Raw genomic sequence first — 23,457 nt, 5'->3', positions numbered from 1 at the left:
CCTATACTCTGAACTGACAACCAGAGTTCAACAGTGTTAAAGACAATCTCCATTCATACAGAGAGTCTAATGGACTAAACACTTTGAGTGCTGGAATAAAAGCGGAGGTAAAAAAATATCCTCTTAAGCCCAGGAAAGGCCACGGTTTTTCAGAACTAGCGTACTTTTAGACCTCGACATGTTCTGAGTACACATTCGCTCGTAATCTGTGAGTCACATTTTTAGCCTGTTATAATATTTTTGAAGAACGTCTTTTTTTTCACTACGGGATTCAGACCGTAACATATTAACTCAGTCCCGAGACCTTTTTCTCTAACTTATTTCAAATTCAGTTTTACCACTGGCCTACTTTCCTGTTTTTCTCACTCTTCCATTTTACAGCCTTGTGAACTTTAAACACGATGGAAGAGAGATCAGCTGTTTAAAAAAAGGCTCAAGCTGGCTTTTTGTAGCGCTGCAGAGTACTTGATTCAAATGAAATTCACTGTGTTGTTGTTGAAGGCTGCCAAATGTGATATTGGGCCAGCCAACGTGGGCGGAGGTTTGACATCCAGCACTGAAAAGGTGGAGGTGGCAAGCTGCATTGATAATGCACGACTCCCAAAAATAGAAATCCCAAATTTGAATAAATCAAGCATCCGTTTGTGGAGAGACATTAATGAAGCACAATATTTACAAAATGGAATTGATGGTGCCAAAAACTGAGCAAGTTCCTCTTTTCAGGGCAACTCATCAATGCAATGCTTTGGTTTGTAAAGGAAACATACAACCAGTGAGTCGTTAAGTAAGGGGTAATGTATGGTTAGCAGGTGGTTATTGGAAACAGAATCCAATCAGGGTGAGACAAGAAACTACGTTATACTAATGCTTTAACCTCACTCTACCAACTCTTACCAAATCTTTTTCGTAGTTTGCCTCTGACTTTGTTCATGTCAGTGAAAGTTACATTTTTTTAGCCAATTCTGTTTATTGAGCAAAATTCAATGACATTGTAATTTGCGTACAAGTTTACATTTTTACATTTTTCATTTAAACGGAGAAAAGAAAAAGCACAACAATGGGACTGGTAAAACGGCACTCCAAACAGAAGAAACAAGGTGCATACATGTGCATAATTATATACCTGTAGAGGGCCATAAATACAGAATCACCTGCACATTTACAATATAAATATCATTGAAAGTTAATAACCGTGGTCAAGGGGGTTTGACCAATCCAATCAAGCATCTTACACAGCCAGAATTTCAGTAAGAAAGCTGGGTAATAATTTAGAATCGTTATTGCACATATCAAAGAAACTATGTGCTTTAAAAATATTTCAGTAAGTTTGAAAATTATCTGCGGTTTGAAGTATTTGCGTCTTCCTTCATTTGTTGACTTCTCTGACATCCAACTTTTGGTGTGTTTTAAGCTTGTTGTCGAATGTTTTCCTTAATATTTCATGCCACAGTAAATGGACTGACGTGAAATCTGTTGTACTTAATGTTGTTTAATGGCAGAATTCAGGTCTCTGTATCGCCTCTGATTGCCCGAACAGACCTTGGTTCATTATATTTCAACATTGAAGAGACTCTCAGAGAAATAATGCTGTTAATTGTACAAGGAATTTTAATTTACTCGCCAGTTACATTATTTAAAAAAAAAAAAAAGGGTTTAAATTTGAAATGTACCCCAAAGCAGGAACATAAATACTTTTTTTGCATGATGACCAACACATTACATTCGTCAAAATTAGCCTACATTAGCAGTCTAATGCAAACTTCTTTGTAAAACTGTCAACACTCATTTGATGAGGCTGCTTTAGGCTGCATGTAATCTTTCCCATAAACATAATGGACTTTTGGCTATGTCCAGGCATTCCTACAATCACTGTGTTGTCTACTTGCCAGACATTAATGATGTTGTACCTCATCTGTTCAGCGTCTATACTGTGTTGTAGAATAGCAAAACAGACAAAGTGAATCTACGATGTGATTGTCACAATTATTCACTGTAACAAATTACAGTCACTTGAAGTCACATCGATGCATCATCAGTGAATATCTTAACCGTCTCCTGTTCTTCTTTTGACATTTTCATCCGCTCTCAAAGCAGAACAGATCAGCACATCCTGACTTTCTGTTCACAGTTTGAGTCACGCTCCAAAAAGCCTTGGTGCTTTATTTCACATATTGCATCCTGATCTTTTGAACACCTTTCTTTGTGGTAAATGTCGCCTCTCTTGTTCCCCGCCTCTGAGATGTCTCTGTCAAGCACCTGCAGCTAACGGATGGTAATTTCGTGTCACTTTCTTTTTCTAGCAGATTTCAGATGTTTGTTCATTTCTCCTTGAAATTAATTATTGAAGTGTTTACTACTTTAATTTTACGAGTGTGCTGAATACACTCTTGTTGCTCATTTGACTTAGGTTTTTGTCTGCGTCGATGCAAGTCAGGTAGAAATAGACAGGTAAACACAGCAGAACTCAGACAAGGGTTTTTACTCATCATGGTTCAAGTGGCAGGACCACAGTGGCTCTTCCTGTGGATGATAGTACATTGACTGTTGTGGCAGTCAATCTTTTGTGGCAGCAGAGCTACATCCTGTGGTTACCAGGTGTGATAAGCTCCTTTTCATGCCTGAACTCCTGACATTTTCTCAGCAATTTCAGGGCATTCAGGCTTTGTTATTTCAGGACCCTTCCTTTCGTACATGTACCTCACAGCGGGAGAATATCCGTGTCAGGCATGCTCTCACAACTCAACTGTTTGCTTCAGGTGAAGGGGAGGAGTCGGTCAGTGCAAGGGGAGGAGTCTTAAGTAATGGTGAATGTATCTGTGTTAATAACAGCACATGTGTAAAGGATGTTTCTACAAGGTAAACACAACAGTCATCTGTCAAAACGTTGAACAGACAACTGAGACGAGCAGTAAAAAGTCTAAAGTAACAAAACTCTTCTCAACCTGAACGACATCATCACTCTACTTACTTCCTCACAGGGTTCCATACAGGGTTCAACTCATCCCAACTTCATGCTGACATTTTACAAAGGAGCTGGCAGCAAGTCTTGAGTTTGCTGATTCAGCAATTGGCACATGCACCCCAAAATGTCATGACATTTTCCTGAACAGTGCATGTGTGAAAGGGGCTTGAGTTTCATATCTGACAACAACCAGATTTCTTGGTTGTTGTTTCAAGCAGTCTTGGGTTCAGATTATTGACATGTGAGAGGAAACATTTCATATATATATGTATATATTTTTGGGGGTGCTTTTACACCTGAATTTAGAGAGGTTAGGTCAGTGGATAGAGCAGGAAATTGGGAGAGAGAGCGGGTTAATGACATGCTGGAAATGGGCAAGCAACTTTACCACAAGTCTAAATCCGTACCTGAGAGAGGATAAGTCAGAAGTGGAGTGGAGGCAGCTAGAGGATAGGAGCTCTACTCTTGTAAATCAAACATTCAACATACGCAAAAATGACATAACAGCACATTGTCAGGGGTCCAAAAATTGCAACACACCAGCACACACAGGTCCCGTTCACACATGCATTTCCCGCAATACAATTTTGCTGCATTGTACATGGTGCTTGGCGATGTTGAAGATATCATAAAAATGTCCATATCCATGATTATCACGATAAATATGAAATCATTATTTCATCTAAATTTAAAGGCCGATTTTTGGTCCTAAGTGAAAGTTGAAGGAACCAGACAGTTTGTTAGCTTGTACCTGTGATTTAGTTCTCCTAGAAGCTTCTAGAATCCCTCAGTTTGGACTTGATTTGTTAAAGCAGCCAACACAGTGTTCAACTACACATCTGCTTTGAGCTTGGAAGTTTCATGTTTTCTTCAGTGTCGCTGTCAATTGTTTCAGCTGTGTTACACTCCAAGCTTCTTTAAGCCTGCCTTTCTCTCACCCTGCAACATGATTGGCCGTTCAATGCCTTCTTCTTCTGTTTAATGTTGGTAGGCAACCAGGGGTTAAGACGCATTAGAGCCCCCTCCCTTTCGGTTGGGGGTGTAATTTAGAGGCTTAAATATATTGGCAAGAACCTCACGATACAATATGCATCACGATACTTGTGGTACGATACGATAGTATTACAATATATCATGATATCACAATATTGTGATATATTGCGATATTCTACACAGTTAACTAAGAAAAAAAGGAATGGTGTATATGTAAATCACACAATTTTACTCAAAGTTGGAAAGACAAATTAAGTCAAAACTATTTGATTGAAAACAACTTTTCCACTTTTTTTTTTCCTTCAAATACTGAAGTCGTATTTTAGTTCCCTCTCGGCTAAGATGTGAATTTTTATTATAACAAAAATATATATATTAAGAATTGAAATATCAATATCATATTGGAGGTCAAAGTATTGTGATATATTGCTGTATCGATATTTTTTCACACCTATTGAACATTTGTTATTTAGATTGAGAAAAATATATCACGATAACTGTCGGAATGGATTTATCGCCCAGCCTGAAAGGTGACATATCACGCTTTTCTCATCAAAATATATTTGTCTAAGAGGTCCCAAAAACATGTCTTTAAAGTTTATGCTCAAAAAAACACTTTGAAATCAGATTGTGGCATCCCTGAAAAGCCCTCTTCTTCAGCCCTCCTCAGAACACTCTGTTTTCCCTCTGACCACGCCCCCATCAGGAAGTGGATGTGCCCTCAGCTCTCCGGCACGTTGATCTAATGTTTACATGTTGGCTGAATATACACTCTGCTCAGAGATCGCGTTACTTCAACCCTCTGAATTTGATCCAGAATCTGATCCTGACGGAGAGGCGCCTGTAGCAGGACCTCTCTGAACGATTGGTCACAGATTTTGTGTTTCTTGTTGTTTTATTTATCAGTATGTCGACGTGTGTCTTGGTACACAGCTACAGCTACGACATGTAGCTATGTGGCTATGCTAACTAGCGCTAGCACTTATCCATGATAAATAAAAATCATTCACTAGATCTTCAAATCTGCAGACGTGGGGAGTAAAACCGACCTCTGCCAGAAAGGCAGCAGGACCTTTCTGAAGGATTGGTCACATATTTAGTGTTTCTTGTTGTTTTATTTGTCAGTATGTAGACGTGTGTCTTGGTACACAGCTCCAACTGCAGCTACAGCTACGACATGTAGCTATGTGGCTATGCTAACTAGCGCTAGCACTTTTCCATGACAAATAAAAATCATCCACTAGATCTTCAAATCTGCAGACGTGGGGAGTAAAACCGACCTTTGTGTTTATTAAGACAGCCTACAACTAGCATGCCTCCCTCCTAAGCTCCTTGTTACCACACATTTGTGCAGGTAATGAAAACAGAGGAGGGTTTGAGTTTTATTTTATACAGTCTATGGGCTGAACAAGCTCCGAGCTCTGACCTCCGTGACATACCGGATATTGTTGTGACGTAACAAAAACACGGAAGTCTGAAACGGCTCGTTTCACACACATTTACAGAAAGGTGCAGAAATCAGAACAGGGGCAGAATGGATTTTTTTCATTCTCGGGGGTTTTGTAGACATGCCAGGGACTCATATTGTGTGAACACGAATGGTCCCTTGAATTTCTGCTGGTTTCTTCTTGCCAGAAGATTAGATTAAGAAGAGTGTGAGTCAGATGCAGACATGAACTTCCTGATAAAGGGCATTTCCACACAATGTCCCATCCTGAATGTCGGTAAATAATTTGGAACTGGGAAGTGATTCTTTTGGGTTTAACTGGAAATCCATATATCACAAAATCAAAAAGTGACTCGTGAATGTGAATCAGGGGTATGTATGTAGAAACATGTTTTGAGCGAAGAGGGTGATCAGGTGCTTGGTGAAGTATTCAGGATGTCTAGACTCAAATGTTATGATACCATTTCCTGCTTTTTTTTTTTAATGACAACCACATGTCGTAGTGTCTCATTGCTGGTTTTAAACTTCCCCCTGATGCATTCTGTGTTACTACACCTCTACTCTGGCCTCCTTCTCAGAGAGGAGGCACACTCACTCACACATGCACTGTATGTTAAAATAGGCCAGAGCAGCCTTGGGAGCAGCTAGGCAGGCTACTGGTTCATGTTGTGTGTTTAGTCTGGCTGTCTGCTCGCTGTCACTCTAAACAGTCTCTGCGTAGTCACTCACATTCTGTCTGACCACATTGTAGGAGCATGCCCTTGTGTCTGTCTGTCTGCTCACACTTCCTGTATCATATCAGACACACTGTATCTGTGTCGTGTGTGTGTGTTTGGTTCCCATTGCTCATTTTAACACTAACTGCTCTTATTTCAAAGGAGACATACTTGGACTGGTGTGGGCTTTTTTAGGATTACAGGATTTAATTAGAAGCTCCCTGTCCTCAATACTGGTGCTCCATCTCCTACAACGGATTCCTCTCAGTCCCAGTCCCTGAAGAGAAGCATCTCACACGATGTGACTCACTGAATCACATGTAAACACGCTCCAACATTTATCTCAGTCATTTTGTTTGTGTTAGAGTCGTGTTTTGCTCTGAGAGCCAACACATTACCACTTCTAACAGAGAAAAACACATCATCTTAACCATCACTTCACCCACATTTACCTTCTTCTCTCACTTACCTGGTTGTGGTTTCTGTAATATTTGGCTGTTATACAAAGAGTTTTTTTTTTTTGTACAACTTTTTCAAACAGAATGAGTCACTTCTACATAATGTATTTGCTTTAATATAAAAGGAGAACATTGTGGAATTGTTTTCTCGAGCACACAAACTCACCTTTGTTCAAAACCCGAGGATAAAACTCAAACAAAAAGACACAAAATAGTTTTTTTTGTCTTTTCTTTTTATTCAAACAATGTTCGAATTATTTCTGAAAAACCACAAGCCCCCTGCAGCCACTGCTGGGTATTTAAATGTTGTTCTTTTAAAAAAAAATAGCAGCAGCAGCTCTTTCCAGACACAGTGTGCCTCTCACTAACAGTTTCTTCTGAAGAAGTTGACCATCTTTAAAACAGAACATGTCGTTCTTATGTTTTCTGTGCCCGTTGTCTTCTCTACAACATCTTGTGATCAGTGGTATTCAGGAAGCGTTCAGAACATCTTTGTAGGTAGTGTGAGGAAATGAAACATGACGTTGTTACCACGTCTGGAAACGTCCCAATGTCAAACTGTCTGATAACCCAAACGCTCAAAATGAATATTTATCAGATTTATTCCTTCTGTATCTTAATCATAAAGTTGTTTTTTATTATGGATCATTGATCATCAGTGAAAAGGATTGTTTTTTTTAATTAAAAAGAAATACCTCCAGATGCAGGAGCAGGCTGCAGCCTCAGGGGACACGAGATTGAAGGCGCAAGATTATTATTTTGTTTTAAAAAAAAAAGCATTTAGTTGTTTGTTTACCACTGCCTGGGCACTGCAATTTCAAAAACCCTGCAGGTGACAGCTTTTCAATAAAGTTTGCCTCACACTGTGGCACCCAGGTCAGGCCGGCTGCCCTGTGCATACTTCATCAGAGCATTGTTGACCCATATTACAATAATAGAAGTAACGGGTGTGTTTTTGTTTGTTTCCTGTGCGCCTGCCGTTGACTCATCCGTCTGCATGTTGAGACACGTGTGTCTGGTTTCCTTTTTGGCTTCGCCTGCACACTGATTCATAACCTGCTGTCAGAGCGTTCGGTCTGTAAGTTTAGTCACAGATCCAGAATTATCACTTTGATATTTAATGTGTTACCTTAATATTTCTATACCAATACTAAATGGTAGCAGAAACCTGTAAGGACAATTAGGATTGGAAGTACAAGTAGGCTTCTGAAAGCATGTGTTCAATAATGAAAGTTGGACAAGTGGCAGAAAAGTGGTGGTGCATTTTGAGATGAGTGTGTCTACTCCATGAATACAGTTCAGCAGCTGAGTTGCAGAAGTCGGATACCTGCTATCTCATGACAACAGGAAATTAAATTAGATCCTTATAAATGGACATATTATCAACAATTAAATGACAGAGGATTTAAAATCAAAGCTAAACTCGGGCTAACAATCAGTCTGATTGGATTACAGTTTGAAGCATGCTCCTCTCTTTTAGCTGTTCTCCAGAGTAGAACAAACACAATCAGGGAAACTGCTTTCATCCACGACGCTCAAAGACGTTGGACCAGCCTGTCAGAAGACTCAATATTCAGACTTTTAAACATAAACTATAAACTTATCTACTCAGCCTGGACTTTATGAAGGGTTTCTCAATTTATTTATTTATTTTTTGTATTTATTTTACTTCTTCTTTTTATCTACTTGTCTTTATTATTAAACTACTCAGTTTTAGTGCTATTTTTTAGTGTTTTTGTTTATCTTCAACTTTTATACTTGTCCTTTTTTATTCATTTATTTAAACTATCTATGTTCTTATTGTTACTCTACTTTAAAATATTTTTTTTTGTATTTTTTTTATTTCAATATCTGCTTTTTTTCCCCATATTTGTAATCGCTGTAAAGCACTTTGAATTCATATTTAAGGAGCTATTTAAATAAAGTTTAATTAATTGATTAGCTTTATTTTACAGATTGAAGTTTGAAGTTTTTATTTTATTATTGTCTCATGCATATAATCGCATGCCCGCATGGGCTTGCAAGACACGATAAATTTGTGCAGCATGATCATTCATTGTAAGGAAACTGAGGGAGAAAATTAGAACAGATAAAAAAAAGAAAATAATACAAATAGAAAAAAGCACACTACTTAAAAAGACTAGCTTGTCTTCTTTTCCAGGCTTTTGTTACAAAATTAGCTAGTTCGAACCATAGACTGTAAAAAATATGGACGTAGTATCCGTGACGTCACCCATCTGTTTCTGAAGAGCTGTTTTGAGACCAATCGGCTGCGGCAGCCATATTGCTTCTGTTGAGCCAGTATGACGTAAAGAGGCGGGCTTTGAGCCTCCTAGCCAACAGCTGCAGTGTTCCCACAGGCAGCTGTGCCTCTCATTGGAAGACTGGTAATCTCAATATCTTCGAAATTGCCGAATTAGAAAAAAAATTCACCCCCCTCACAGTGAGAGGACATCTAGAAATTAGCTATTCAGACTACACTCGTCTTTTGTACCAGGCTGTAAACATGTTTATTAATGCTGCAGAGATCGTCTTTTCCCCATTCATGTGTATGTGACTTCCGGTACTTCCGGAGCCAGCCTCAAGCAGATCCTTGATGAACTGCAGCTTTTAACAATTCCGCATTGACTCATATTTTTAGACCGGATGTTGCCGCTTGGTTTGAACACAAAAAACTGTTACATTTTTTTACATCAGTCCACCACAACATTTCAGGGTTTTTTCAGGCAATTTCTTGAAACAATCTTTCTCTGAGGTCATCATAATTTGTACAGTACAAAAGAAGACGAGACTCTGTTTCCACTTCATTGAAATCACACATCTCACAGAGTCTGTTTTCTTTTGGGATATTTTTAAATTGGCCATATGACTTAAAATTGTGATGCTAAGAGTGAACTATTTGAGCTTTTAGATTTCAATTTGCCGTAACTTTTATTTTTCTCCTTTCGACCCCACCCTTTTTTCCCATCATTTTTTAGTCCATAAGATAACATGAGTCATACCTGCACTGGCACAAGTTTATACATCAAAGGTAAAACTTCCTCATTGTGGAACTCCAACATGTGGTATATCCCAGTTGTTTTGCAGTCTAGACATCTGGGCTGTGCTTCACTGATACACAAAATGTTTGTGTGTCTGTGTGTGTCTTTGTGTGTGTGTGTGTGTGTGTGTGTGTGTGTGTGTGTGTGTGTGTGTGTGTGTGTGTGTCTGTCTGTGTGTTGGTAGGACAGACTTATCTGACTCAAGTGTTCTGAGGTTGAGTCAGAGAGCACTAGTGTCAGCTGGCTCTTATTTAGCTGTCTCCTGTCGGCCATTACTTGATCCGTTTATTTTTTTATGTCTTTTATAAGAAACATAATCACTTGCATTACACACACACGCACACACACACACACACACACACACACACGCACACACACACACACACACACACACACACACACAAACACACAAACAACTGACACGCTCATGCACATACTTTTTGTTGTTGTTTTTGCCGTTGTGATTACACATCCCTCCCTGTCTTCGTCTGTCTGGAATTCACCTCCAGACAATTCCTGAAATTCCACCGTCAACAAAGCCTCCTGTGACAAGAAGTTTTGGGAAGCATTCTCAGATGGGTCTTGGATGCTTTACCCGGCATCATGTCTTGTGTTTAAATCCTTCCTCACCACAGTGGAGGTGTCGCTCCACAGGACAGATTTGCACTGGTGTACCTTTCATACTGTTAATACCATCTGCCTGCGTGTGTGGATGTCAGGCACTCTCAGCGCCTCTACTCCTCTGACTATGGCCCGCCGCGTTAATTATTCAAAGATCTTGTCGTAGGAGGTGTGTGTTGCTTTAACCTGGCCAGCCATGCATGATGTGTGTCTGAGCTGCATAATGATACCAGACTCTCGGCTCCATGTCTGCCCTGTGTTTGGGGGCAAGGACACTGAGGAGAGAGACAGAAAGTGAGAGAGAGAGAGCGACCTGGTTTATTCATAGCACTCCATAACACCATTACTAATGGTTCCAAGCCGTAGGGATCGCTAAGCAGACTTTCTTACATTAAGCCCAATCCTGACTCTGTGTGTGTCTGGCCCGGTGGTTTCCCAGTGTTAAACAGTGTTTGACTCTCTACCACCTGACCTCTGGCTCTTACATAAAAAGCCACCATGAAAACAAAGTCTCGTAACGTCTCTGAAAGACTTTCATAACATTCAGCTCGGCTGAAATGAAACAGAAGAGGAATTTTGATTAACCTCGAAAATCTTCCGTATCAACAAATACCCAGAAGGCAGATCAAAACACGACGTGGCTGTTTTTTTTCCTAACTGATTAGCGGTTAGCTTTAATTAGCAATGCAGAAGATAAATAAATGTTCTGCCATGCATTATGCAATCACATTAATTATGAACTGTAGCTTTTTTTTATTGTCTCCGAGACAATTTTCTACATCGTATTCTTGAGAAGCAAAGGGAAATTGTTCTACAAATCAGGACACTGCTTGATACATTATGAGTTAACCCTTTTCACCAGCTCATGTTGAACACATTTTAATACTATTGTAGAGTTTCAAGAATGATGACACTTAATCCCTGGGAGTGAATAGCATAGATATCATGTAACATAATAAGCCAGTTGATGTATTGCAACAAATATCATCCTGGGCCCGACATGTTTGTATCCTTGTTTGTTTTTGTGATATAAGCTGATCTGACAGTAGAGCTTTGGGTGATTCAAAAACAGTTATGTAATGTCCAGCGTGGCTCACTCGTACTCCATAGGCACATTAGAATTGGTTACTTGCCAAAGAAAAAAAACTACCTTCCCTCCCCCCCCATGTTGGAATCAGTGCACAATCATCCATATAGAAAGGTATGTTTTCAGTACTGCTCAAAAATTCAACCTATTGGTCATCGTTTTTATGATAGAAGAATGTTACCATCTAAATTCTGTATTGATAGGGGCTTTAAAAATCAGAAATAAAGCATTTGCAGTTATAATAACAGATTTTGCACAGTGGCTAATTTCTTAAGGCAGGTACACACTACAGGATAATCGGGCAGATTTTTGTCCCGATCTCCCCCTTACGATCAAAGCTAGCAAAGGCCCGATTGTCGGATGTTTGCAAACGACATGGTGTCTGATTTTCCTGTGGTATGGGGTGTGTTAAGAGTGATTCTGTCCGGCCGGTCGGAGCTGCTCTGAAGGCCTCAGAAGGAGAGATCATGAATAATGAACATGTTTAATAAATATGGAAATCCTGTAGCGTGTGGGATGCTCCGAGAGGAGCCGAGCACGGACAGTGTGTAATGTCACGTGTACCAGAGCAAGAGCCAATCAAGACGCGAGCTGACTTAGCTGACTGACGGAAGAGGAAGCATCTAGCGCACAGCTCTGCTCTCCAAGCTATCTGTAGTACTTGTGGCAATTTTTATTCACCTCCAACTCGCACTGTAATTCATACAGCCTACATTCCCAACAATCATCCTTGTTCTTCCTGTTCGTCCGCCATGTTTGTTTGCACCGAAGTCACGTTTTACTACGTGAGATTTGGAATATCGAGCATGAAGAACCTGATACTCTGCTGAAGAATCAGTTAGTGTGTGGTGTGCTCCGTAGTGCACACCACACACTATAACATCAGAAGAGAGAGATCTTGTGCGATCTGTCTTTTGTTATCATCAAGCGTGTGGTCTCTAAATGTGTGAAGGTTTGAAGAATCCTGTAAAGTGTGCCAGCCATTAGTCGCTAAAACCAAAATTTAGATTCTGATTAACCGACTAGTCTAGAGGTAAGAAAACACTCAGAGAATTCATGCTCAGTTTGACTGTTTGCTAACACCACTAAAGTCCACAGTTTGCAGGTAAATGATATCAAATTGGTTTTCCAAGTTTGGCTACAACATGCAGAGCTGGCACCACCAGTCTTCGGTCCTCCTAGCGGGTTATGTTCGCATGCTTGTGCAGGTTACGCATGACACAGCCGACAGTCATCAACAGTTCCATGTTCTAGATCAATACACTGCCAACGCTACAAGATGACATCCGCCCACGATGCTTGGTTACATCCTGGTAGTAGAACATTATAGCAGTATGGTAGCAGCTATTAACGGCAGCTACAGCTTAGACACAACATATGAGCTACATGTCAATCCCACAATAATAAAACATCAATCATCTATCCAACTGACTTGTAATTCTTCCGCCAACTAGAGAGGGTGATGACACGTAAACACTCAGTCAGCCAAACGTGCTCATCCTCAGTTCTAATTGATGATTTTATTTAGATCTGACATGCACAACAGCAGAAAGAACGTCCCAATGGCCCGACTTTTATTTCCAGTTAAACATGTTTTAAAACTATTAGATCCCTTTCCTTGTCCTTATGTTTCCCTCTAGTTGAACTGCAGCTGTGTCTACAGTGTGTGTGTGTGTGTGTGTGCGCGTGCCTGCGCCTGTCTCTCTCATATACACTGAGTGCCAGCGACAAAGCAAACATTTGGAAGAAAATGAGTCAGTAAGTTTGTGTGCGTAAAGTATGACTGGAGTGATGTAACGTCTCTCATTCCCTCGGGGAGAGTTCCTTCCCAAGTACCCAAACAACACTCAGACACACACGCTTAGTGTTTAGAAATGTCATAAAAAGAAGCTCAATAGAGTTAAGTTTTGTCTGCTAACATTTTCCTTCTTCTGTCCTCAGCTCTCCAATGTTACTGTGACCGCTGCAGCGCCAACTCCAGCTGTACTACTGACGGTGTCTGCTATGTCGCCGTTCGCAAGTCAGGTGCCAGGCTAACCATCGAGCGACGCCAGTGCGTACACGAGACCGAACTGATCCCACGAGACCGGCCCTTCTTCTGCGCCCCGTCAGTCAAACATGACGAGGGCATATACCCCATGTGCTGTACTGAGGACTACTGCAACAAAGATCCTGACCTTGTTGACATTCCTGGTAAGAACACACACACGCACACGCACACGCACACACACACACACACACTGAAATACTTGCTTTAACATCCTTAAATTATGCACACACGAAAACAAGTGGCATTAAGGGCTGGACCAAGTCGCAGAGCAGGGGTTGCAATAAGCTGCCTGCAGGTTATAATCCCACAGATCACCCCAGTACTAATGAGGTTCATTGTATTATTTATACGGCTGCATGCCTTTTATACAAATTCAAGATTCCAGGGAGCCGTGGACACAGCTTGATCTGACATTTCATCACAGTGTATTAATATAGTCCTCTTTCCACCTGCTGCATGTGTTTGCCAATATGCATTGATCAACCTTCACTCCCCTGGGCTCTATTACGTGTAATTTCTGGATTCACCCGTCTTGCATGGGATGAGTAATAATATATCTTTCCACCAATTTCTGACAATTAGCTGTTAGGGCTGTCAGCACTATTTTGTTCCTTTTCAGACACCGTAATTAAGCTTATGAAGCCTGTTTCATTCTCACGTGATTAAAAAATAATTGCACCTTTTTAAGCTTTGAACAAGCGACAACCTCCAGCTGCGAGAATTGAAGCCAATGCGGAAGTATTAAAAGCTGCAGTTTCTCGAGTGTCTGCTTGGGGCTGGCTTTGGAAGTACCGGAAACCACATACACAAAAACAACACAAAAAAGACGATCTTTACAGCAGAAATAAACATGTTTGCAGCCTAGAACAAAAAACAAGTGTAGACTGAATAGCTAATGTCTCGATCGGCACACATGGTACGGGGGGTGAATTTTTTCATAATGTGACAGTTTCGAAGATATTAAGATTACGAGTTTTCCATTGCAAGAGGCACCACTGACACTGAGGAGGCTCAAAGCCTGCCTCTTTACCTCACACTAGGTCGACAGCAGTTATGTTGAGTTCAGCATTTCCAATATGGCTGCCGTCGACGATTGGCTTCAAAACAGCGCTTCAGAAACAGATTGATGACGTCACGGATTCTACGTGCTTTATATATACAGTCTATGGCTTTGAATGACATATTTCACTTTATAAAACTCATAAACAGCTCAGTCGGCTAGTTTAAAATAATATGCACTTTGTATCAAACAGGATTAAAATATCACAGATGTACTTCCTGTTTGAGCTACCACTAACAAGATAAACACAGGTGCAGCCAATCAATGCAGGTGATGTCATCAGGCAGCTGCGTCACAAAAGCTGAAAGAGCACTATTTTAGTGCGCATGAATTCTTGTGTAATAAGTGTTATCCATTACAAAAGAAGTAAACTGTTTAGTTATGAGGATCAGAACTTTGACGCTTTCTTCTGCCTCTTAAGTCATGGTTTCAGGCCACACTGGTGTAGCAGTGCAGTGTTTATTTCATTAATATATCTAAAAATCAATATCAGGAAGTATATTTCATCATATTCATTCAATTCTCAAATCATTCAACTAGTAAGAGGAGGTTTAAATTGTGAAAGACTCGCAAATTAATGGAATCTCAAACATGCAATTAGTAATGTGTTTAATTAAGATTAACTATAGCAATTCAGTAATTCATTTTAATTAAGATATAGGTTTACAACCCAAATAAATATATGTGTATGAGGTTTTTCTCTCTCCCTTTTTTTTTTTTTACATTTTCTGAAGATAATAAAAAAGTTATACTTAGCTGTATTCAGATTGAAATCACAGCTGTCCCAGTGGACCTTGGTTTTCAGTCAACAAAAGACTGAATACCATAGCTTATATGTCAGGTCCATTTAAATGATCACCTAACTAATGAAATTGACATTGGAATCTATATGAAACTTATTTTTTAAAGATAGTTGTAGTTATTTTTGTTGGTATTGAACTCATTGATCTATGAGCATTAAAACTCAGGTGCTCTAAAGTGAGTTGTTGCTCTAACTGAAAGGATAATAAGGCAGTAGCAACACTTTATTGAAAGTAAGTGGAGTTCTTCTTTATGGGTCAAAGCTTCAGCTCAGAGAAACGTTGAAGGCCAAACAGAAATCTGTTGAGACGAATACAGATCAGACGTCTTTGATGTTCTTACGGTGCAGTCAAGTTTTAGACAGCTGTATTGTAACATGACATCACTGTCGGTTCACTCTGAGAGGCAAATTCATCTCACAATAAAGTCACTTTAAAAATAAAGATGTCAGCCTTACAGCCAAACTGAGCAAGAAGGCATTCGCTGTAAACGCAACACGTAAATGATCTGAGCTGTGGATCCACTGTTGTCCTGTTTTGCAACTCTTTCACTTTGTCTTCAGAACAAGATAGTGAATACACACCACCAGATTTTCAGTTTTGGTGCTAGAAGCTGGAAAATGGGTGTGTTCTCATTTCTGTTTCTTCTTCCGTCTCTCTGACTGCCCTCAAATGACTGTTTACTGAAGATATCACAAAGGTGAAACAGAGATGTTGAAATACAGCTGATGTCATGCGTTATGATCCTTTTAGCAGAGAAACTAATCCCGCCAGTACCGCCTGAGGTCTTCTGAAGTGGCGACTGACACACTTTTAAAGGAGGTTTCTTCAGATAACCCTGAGGTTTCCCCCCTCAGTTGTGCCTTCAATTATTCAGAACTTAAACCCTGCTTAAAGTTTGAAGTTATTTGTCACCTTTATAGCAAGAAAGTGGACAACGGCTTTTGAATGTCAAGATTATTATTATACTAGGGTCTAGAGTAAAACGAGGGCTGTTTTCTAAACAGCATTATGTACGGATTTGGCCAAAATTCAGTATGTAGTATGTGAACAAGAGCAAAATGCAGTATGCCAAAACTCCCCGGGTGTCGAACTGATTCGGGAAAATTTCTCAGTATGATGAGGACAAGCCTCCCTCACGTACCGTTTCCCACAATGCACAGCGCTAACGTTCTACTTTTTTCTTCTTTTTTGACGAGGGGAACTCAGTTTTTAGGTGCTGTGAAAATTATTTAATTCCATATGAACCACTTCTTAACTTCTTAAATCATAAGTGATGCTAAAGAAGCAGTTTCTCTATCAGCTTGGGCGTTGTTTACTTCCGCTTTACGAATCCAGAAATCCAGTGACGCCTGACTCCAGCACACTACAAAACAGATCAGACAGAACAGTCATATTACATACTATCTTCAAATGCAATATGTAGTATGCAGTATAATTTCTAGGCTGTATGTAGCAAGTGGTTTCGAAAACAGCCAAAGACACGGTTACTGAAGAGAGTTTATGAAGCTAAATCATGGCAGTTGACATATTCTAAATGTTGAATCAACTTAGCTTTTGGTCAACCTAGAAACAGAGACACATATGGCCCTTTTCCACTATACAGTTCCAGCCCTACTTGACTCAACTCGGCTCTACTCGACTCGACTCTACTCGGTTTGGGTACCTTCTCCAGCAGCCCGAGTACCGTCTCACGGTGGGCGGGGTCGTCATAACACAGCTGCGCGAAACTGTGTTCACGTCATTTTGAATGCTACACAAACACAACAATCACAAACAATGGAGGACATGGAGGCAATGGTGTACTTGCTGCTCGGTCTGTGGCCCTTTTGTCGCAGGCCGAGCGAGAGAGGAAAGCAAAAGAAGAGTAAAAGAGTACTGATGCCGTTTTTTAAAAATGGCGGGTTTGATTCCTGTGTTAGGCGCTGGTTTTGTGTTGCGCTCATGACTCTTAGGTGACGACATTCTCTGACCAATCAGTGGCCGGCAGTCAGTCGACGTCACACTTTAGTATCGGCTCAGCTCACTTGGAACCAGAGCAGGGTTAAGACGGGTTAAAAAGGGCCACTGGAGACAAAAGGGTGCAGCAGAGGCAGCCCTTGAGCCTCTTGGCAAACAACTACATTGCTCCGTCTGTCAATGAACTCAGTCATATCTCTAATTATACTTATAAATGCATGACTTTTTGACTGAACATCTTCAAAACCAACCTTGACGAATAACGAACGAACGAATGAATGAATGAAAATAAAAAGAGCTATTCAGACAAAATACTTCTGTGTCATCAAAACTAAAATACGTTTAATTTTGGCTGTAATTTTAACATTGGTGTTCAGGGGTTTCCTTGACTATAGTGGACACTTCTGATTAGCAGTTTTGAGGATTGCATAGTGCTGGTTGGTTACCTTTTGAGGGAAACCTACCAGAGTGTCTTTTTGTTATAGCATGACTTCTTATAAATGAATTTTTAAAAAAGCTATACCTGCTTTTATTTTCTTGCTTTTGGAAACATGAAACATAAAATGAGACCACAGTAAGCAGAATGACAGCGCTATTTGATTTTCTGAATTGTTACATATTTTTGATTATTAGCACATTAAATATTATAATCATTTAAATGCCTTCAAAAAAAAATTTGGACAAGTACTGAAGATTGCCTCAGACTCATTTTGTTATTTTAGAGATACATTTGAAGTGGGCTGCCTTTTTAAACAGATTTTATGATTTTTTTTTAAAAGAAGGTTAAATTAAAGGATGTTTTTTAAATTGTACTGTCGAATTTGTGCCCACTTGAAGACAGTGGTATGAAGACTGTAATGACTGAGAAATGTTCACAAATAATTTGGAGTTGGGTTAGATCATGCCAAGATCAAGCCTTTTCTCCTCCATTGAATTTGGACATCAGGCACGCTTATCAATGCTGAAATTTGCATGAAATTTGATTATACTGAACTTGTACATTGTACAAGATGCATTACATTAAAAAGCTGAGTGTGTTTCACCATAGCCATACACGAACAGGCTCAGTTATGAAACAATAAAACTTTTCATAACCACACCCATTAGATGAATGGCCTTGTTAAATGCATTTCACATCACTTTGCTGTAACAACCTCGCTTCCAGATCCCTGAAGTACAACTCTCCCTTTCTCCCTTTCTTTGCACAACAACACGCCATCCAAGTCCAAATATGGATTTGAATCAGGTCTTTTTTAAAACTGCCATTTTAAATTAGTTTGTTATTGGGACAGCCACAATGTTTCAAAGACAACAAATATTTTCAATATTATATTATTTGGACTTTTTCTGTCTTTTCCATTTTCACGTCCTCTCTACTTGCATTGCTTCACCATTATTACCAGCGGTGGTTCATCACAGAGCAGCACTGTGGCTAAAGCCTTGAACATGTTGATCCCGTCATTCCCTCACTACCCCACATGAGAGACTAAAAGGATATACTTCACAAAAAGTTATTGATTGTAACCTTGTGTTCTCATTCGTCTTCTGTTTCTGAGAGATTGGTTTAAACAGTAAACAAACTATTTTCAATGGCAGCTGCAAAAGTTTTTGTTATTTGACAGAGATTAAATAAAAATCCTCAATTATAAACCTGGGCCTTTGTTTTCTTTTACTGCAGAAGGTTACAGGCCTTTATATAAAGCTGGCCTGTATTCAAGGTAAGGCTCTCTATCAAAATATCTCTTTCTGATTAAGCATAATTGTTCTTATTTTAGTACAAAATGACGGCCTGGTGCACAAAAGATGTGCATGAAATTAACCTGTGCAGATTGGCCAAAAGGTTCTGGAGCAATCATTTAGAATCCAACTTACCTGCTGGTCTAAATGTAAGAAAACAGTCAAAAAACAGTCAAAGTGGAGCATTAATAATTTAACATGGCGGAGATCGTCCCAAAGTCTGTCAGTAATGAGGAGGAGGAGCCTCACATCCTTATCGTGTAGGGCTTTCTGCTCTACACCTACGAGCGTTTGAAAAACGTGCTGCACCAACATTACTTTATTTACAGACCCCTGGCCTGTTTGATGGTCATATCTGGCCCATGTATTTTGAACACAAGAACCCGGGATCACAGAGTGTTGGAGCACACTACGTAACATTTTTTTACGAATGTGTCTAACAATAGCAGAACTAGCACCACCAGCCTTCAGTCCACCTTGCAGGTTAACGCCTGCATGCCTGCGCTAGTTACGCATCGGTCTAGTCCAGGTAATAGAGCCTTACAGCAGTGTGGCACTTGATGTTAACTAGAGCTACTGCACCAGCTAGTGGCGGATGAGAGTACTACGGCTTAGACTCAAAAACATACCAACAATGTGCCTAACAGACTGATGATGAGAGGGCGACAATGTTTGATGGTCTAGTCCAGGGGTTCCTAAACTTAACCATGACGAGGCCCAGAAACAGCATTAGCCTCTGGCTGGGGACCCCTTTGCAAACCAACAGATAATGCTTCAAAATATGCAAAGAAACATCAACTTTTAGAATGTATTTTCTTACTTTTATTCACTTTTAAATAATTATAGGAAATTATTAACAAACATGTTGTAAAATAATAATAATAAGAAGAAGAATTAGATTCTATTTTTTTCCCTTCTCTCCAATTTTCTGAGGCCTCCCCAGTGCCCCTTGGCGGCCCCCACTTTGAAAACCCAACTCATCTCAACTTTATTCATATAGCACCTTTCATACATAAAAACATGCAGCCCAAAGTGCTTCAAAGAATAACAGAGACAGAAAACAACAGCAGTGGTAAAATTATAAAAGGCATTATTATAAATAAAATACTTACAAATAAAATAAAATCAATACAGTAAAATAAATAAAATAAGTAATAGTGGAAAGAAAAGTTAAAAATAAGGTAGCGTTAACAAGATCAGGTGAATACAAGAAATAAATAGATAAATAAATAATTAAATAAGATAAATAAATGTTAAAGCAATTATTCAAATAATAATGGTTAAAACTATTTAAGAATAATAAAAATAATAATAATGCAAAAAAAAATACTCCAAATTAAAAGCTACATTTAAAAGGTAAGTCTTAAGTTTACTTTTAAAAACACCCAGAGAGCTCGCCGTTTTAAACCACTGGTCCAGTGAACTAAATGTGCACATCTTGAGTTTACAGGCCTCTGTCAGTGAAATCTAAACAAACCACACATAGTCACTTCTGATGAAGCAGATCTATTGAGTCTCTGAGCATCAAGTCAATACTAGTTATACCATGGATATATTATTATTATTGAAAAGGCTTCAAGTAGCCAGAGTTTAGGAGATGGAGTGACAACCGACTTGACCACTGAGCCACATAAAGGCGATATCTCTGATGGGTGAAAAACTCGTATGTTAGCAGGTTTTTTATTTGTCATATGGTCCACATTATATTGAACCAGGCGCCGCTGACAGCAGGGTTTGAAAGGCATTAAATACACACCAATTACCTATTACCATTACATCTATGTCGGCTGCTTTTTTTTTTTTTACAAATATCCAGCAAAAGACTTCACAGCATATAAAACACAATCATATTACTAATCCTGGCCCAATTAAAGGTTCAAATAAAATTCTGCATCCTCCCTTTAAACAATTACATTGAGGATAACTGTAGGATAAATATCTTTGGTTAAAGTGGAAGTTTTAATTAAGTCAAATTCAATCACATGGTAACATTATTCACCATCTGCTGTTCTTCTCCAGCGCTCTACATTAACGTAATGGAGACGTTTGTTTGAATGCCAAAAAGCCATTTGTTTGATGAACACTGCAGATGAAGCCAGCAATACCACACATCCCATACCGGAAAACAGACTCTGATGGATAACACTGTCTGTCACTGTCACTAAGAGGGAAATTGGTTGTACATCGCAGAATACTTGTACATTTTATTTGACAGATAAATCAAAAGTATGAGCATGCTCGTGTCTGTGTGGTGGATCCAGAGCAGCTCCATGATGGCTGAGAGGCGTTAGGAAGAAGTCATTTGGAGGCTTCGCTGAAACTGTGTTTGCATCAATTTACATAACAGTGCAGTAGGTGACACTTGTACACTTATGACTTTCCTTCACCCGCCTGCCTTCATCTATCACACAGACAGTAATGAACTATTCACTGAAGCTTTGCTCACCTCTTAAAGGAAATTGATGTTTACCCCCGAGCCCCTTCCCCTGCTGTTTACAATAATGAAGGCGCTTGTTTCGTGAATCGTTGTGGGCTGATGAACATCAATTTTGATTGAGATTAGTGGCCACATAGATTAGAAAGACGACTTTTTTACATGTTTGTGTCACTAATCTTTATATATTTGTCCTCAGTTATTCCAGATAGGAATATTTCACAGCATGAAATGGGTCAGAGGCAAAGAATTACTCAGATCGACGAGGACGTTTGAAAATCTGAGTTTTTGGGTCATCCATCACTTCTGTGTTCACTTTCTTATATCTTCATTCACTTCAATAGATGGATGAAAACAGTGTAGGCGCTTCTTTGTACCATGTGGTTGTGTGTGTGTGTGGTTCTGTGTGTGTGCTACAGGCCAAATCTCCCATCACTCGGGCAGATGGAATGTGCCCCCGCACCACTTGGCCTGTTAGCTTCCTGGCTGGAGTGAAGCACTTTGGACTGCCATGTGCCAGCCATCAGTATGCTCCAAGCTAACCTCTCAAACGGCGTGTGGCCTTGCACTTGATCTCTCACATGTTGATAATGTCTCCCCTGACATGTTGGTGTACCACTCTTAATCTGTCATAATTTAACCCTCGTCTCTTTTCTCTCCCACAGTCCCAACAGTCAAGACTCCCCCTCTTGGTCCTGTGGCCCTCGCGGCAGTGATCGCCGGCCCGGTGTGTTTGCTCTGCCTGTTGCTGGTGTTGGCGTTCTATGTTTGCCACAGCCACAGAGGTCTGGGGGCAGGGGGCGCAGGGGCCCATCACCACCACCACCATCGGGTGCCCAACGAGGAGGACCCCTCTATGGACCACCCCTTCATCACTGTGGGAACAACGCTAAAGGACCTCATCTATGACATGACCACGTCCGGCTCTGGATCAGGTACTTTATTCTGATCTCTGAAGGCGTTTTTCAAGCAGAGGAACTTTACCCCGGAACTACGTGCATTTCGACCAGTGGACCCAGGGTCTAAATTTAGTTCAGGGGTAGTTAACTTCCACCTTAAAAAGCCCCTGCTAGTGGGGTGGTACTTTTCAAAGATCCCGTGGCTTTTGAGGGGCAGAGCCTGCAATGCTGAACGTTTCTGATGAACGGTAGATTAACCGCAGTGTTTTTATTCAGCCTGTCGCCCACAGTAACATCACACACATCTGTGATTCACTTGATTTCTCTTTCTTTAATTTGTTCTATCTTTTTTGAATGTGTGTGTACTTTTCAAAAAAAGAAGACACCTAGATTCACTTGATTTAGCAGCTTGTAACAGTAGTCTTCTCTCAGACCACCGCAAATGAGTCTCCCGGTGTTATGGTTTTAAAAGTGACACTGTAAACTGGAGACCTTCAGCTGAAAGTAACAGTGTTTGTGGAGTTTACACAGCTGTTGAAACACAGAGGGAGTTCTAAGATTCAATATCCTCATCAGATAAGTATTTCATGATCATCTAAAGACGTTTATGAGGGATGCATCCGGCTGAACGTCAGCAGTTTAAACTAAAATAAAACTATAACACTGGCCTATCTCTGCCACGGCTCTTTGAGTTAAAAACGATTTTAAAGCCATGTTGAAACGTCTTTGCTACTCACGCTTATCTCCTCTTACTTGTTGATTCAGTGAATCCATCTGTGATGAAACCTTTTAGTTCAGTGTAAAGTAGTTCTGGTGGCTAAAATAGCCTGGAACTCTTGGTTGAAATGCACCTTTATAGGGCCTAGGTGTGATTGCCTTTGCCATATTTCACTCACAAACTATATCTGCTTGCATTTATAGGTCAACCAACATTTTACTACTCAGTTCAGCTCAGCAGTGATTGCAATCTCACCTTCAGATCAGCTCAAGGAAATTCCAAATTACAAAAACTGTTTTGGCCTCACAGAGCTGTGACTCACATTAAAGCAAGTCTACTTCACAGGCACATTTGGTTCCTTGCATCCTTGACCTTTCCTTATGAGAGGTAATGACGGGTCCAAATGTTTCGCACGTACTTTATATCCTGCTGCTCGCTGCTTGCTCTGTGTGTCAGCTTTGTAAACATGGAGGCT

General features: G+C 40.0%; 1 protein-coding gene across 1 annotated transcript in view; it reads left to right on the top strand.

Annotated features, from left to right (window-relative positions):
• Nucleotides 1-23,457, top strand: part of tgfbr1b (transforming growth factor, beta receptor 1 b) — an 88,544-nt gene that overhangs the window by 33,058 nt on the left and 32,029 nt on the right. Inside the window, exons 2-3 of the mRNA XM_034706377.1 lie at nucleotides 13,267-13,518; nucleotides 22,031-22,300. Of these exons, the coding sequence (XP_034562268.1) occupies nucleotides 13,267-13,518; nucleotides 22,031-22,300 (522 nt within the window). The remainder of the gene's footprint in view (nucleotides 1-13,266; nucleotides 13,519-22,030; nucleotides 22,301-23,457) is intronic.

This window comes from Notolabrus celidotus, chromosome 17 (assembly GCF_009762535.1).
Source record: "Notolabrus celidotus isolate fNotCel1 chromosome 17, fNotCel1.pri, whole genome shotgun sequence".
In the NCBI taxonomy this organism is placed as follows: Eukaryota; Metazoa; Chordata; class Actinopteri; order Labriformes; family Labridae; genus Notolabrus; species Notolabrus celidotus.
The sequence above is the reverse complement of the archived record's forward strand: the minus strand, read 5'-3'. Positions and strand labels throughout refer to the sequence as shown.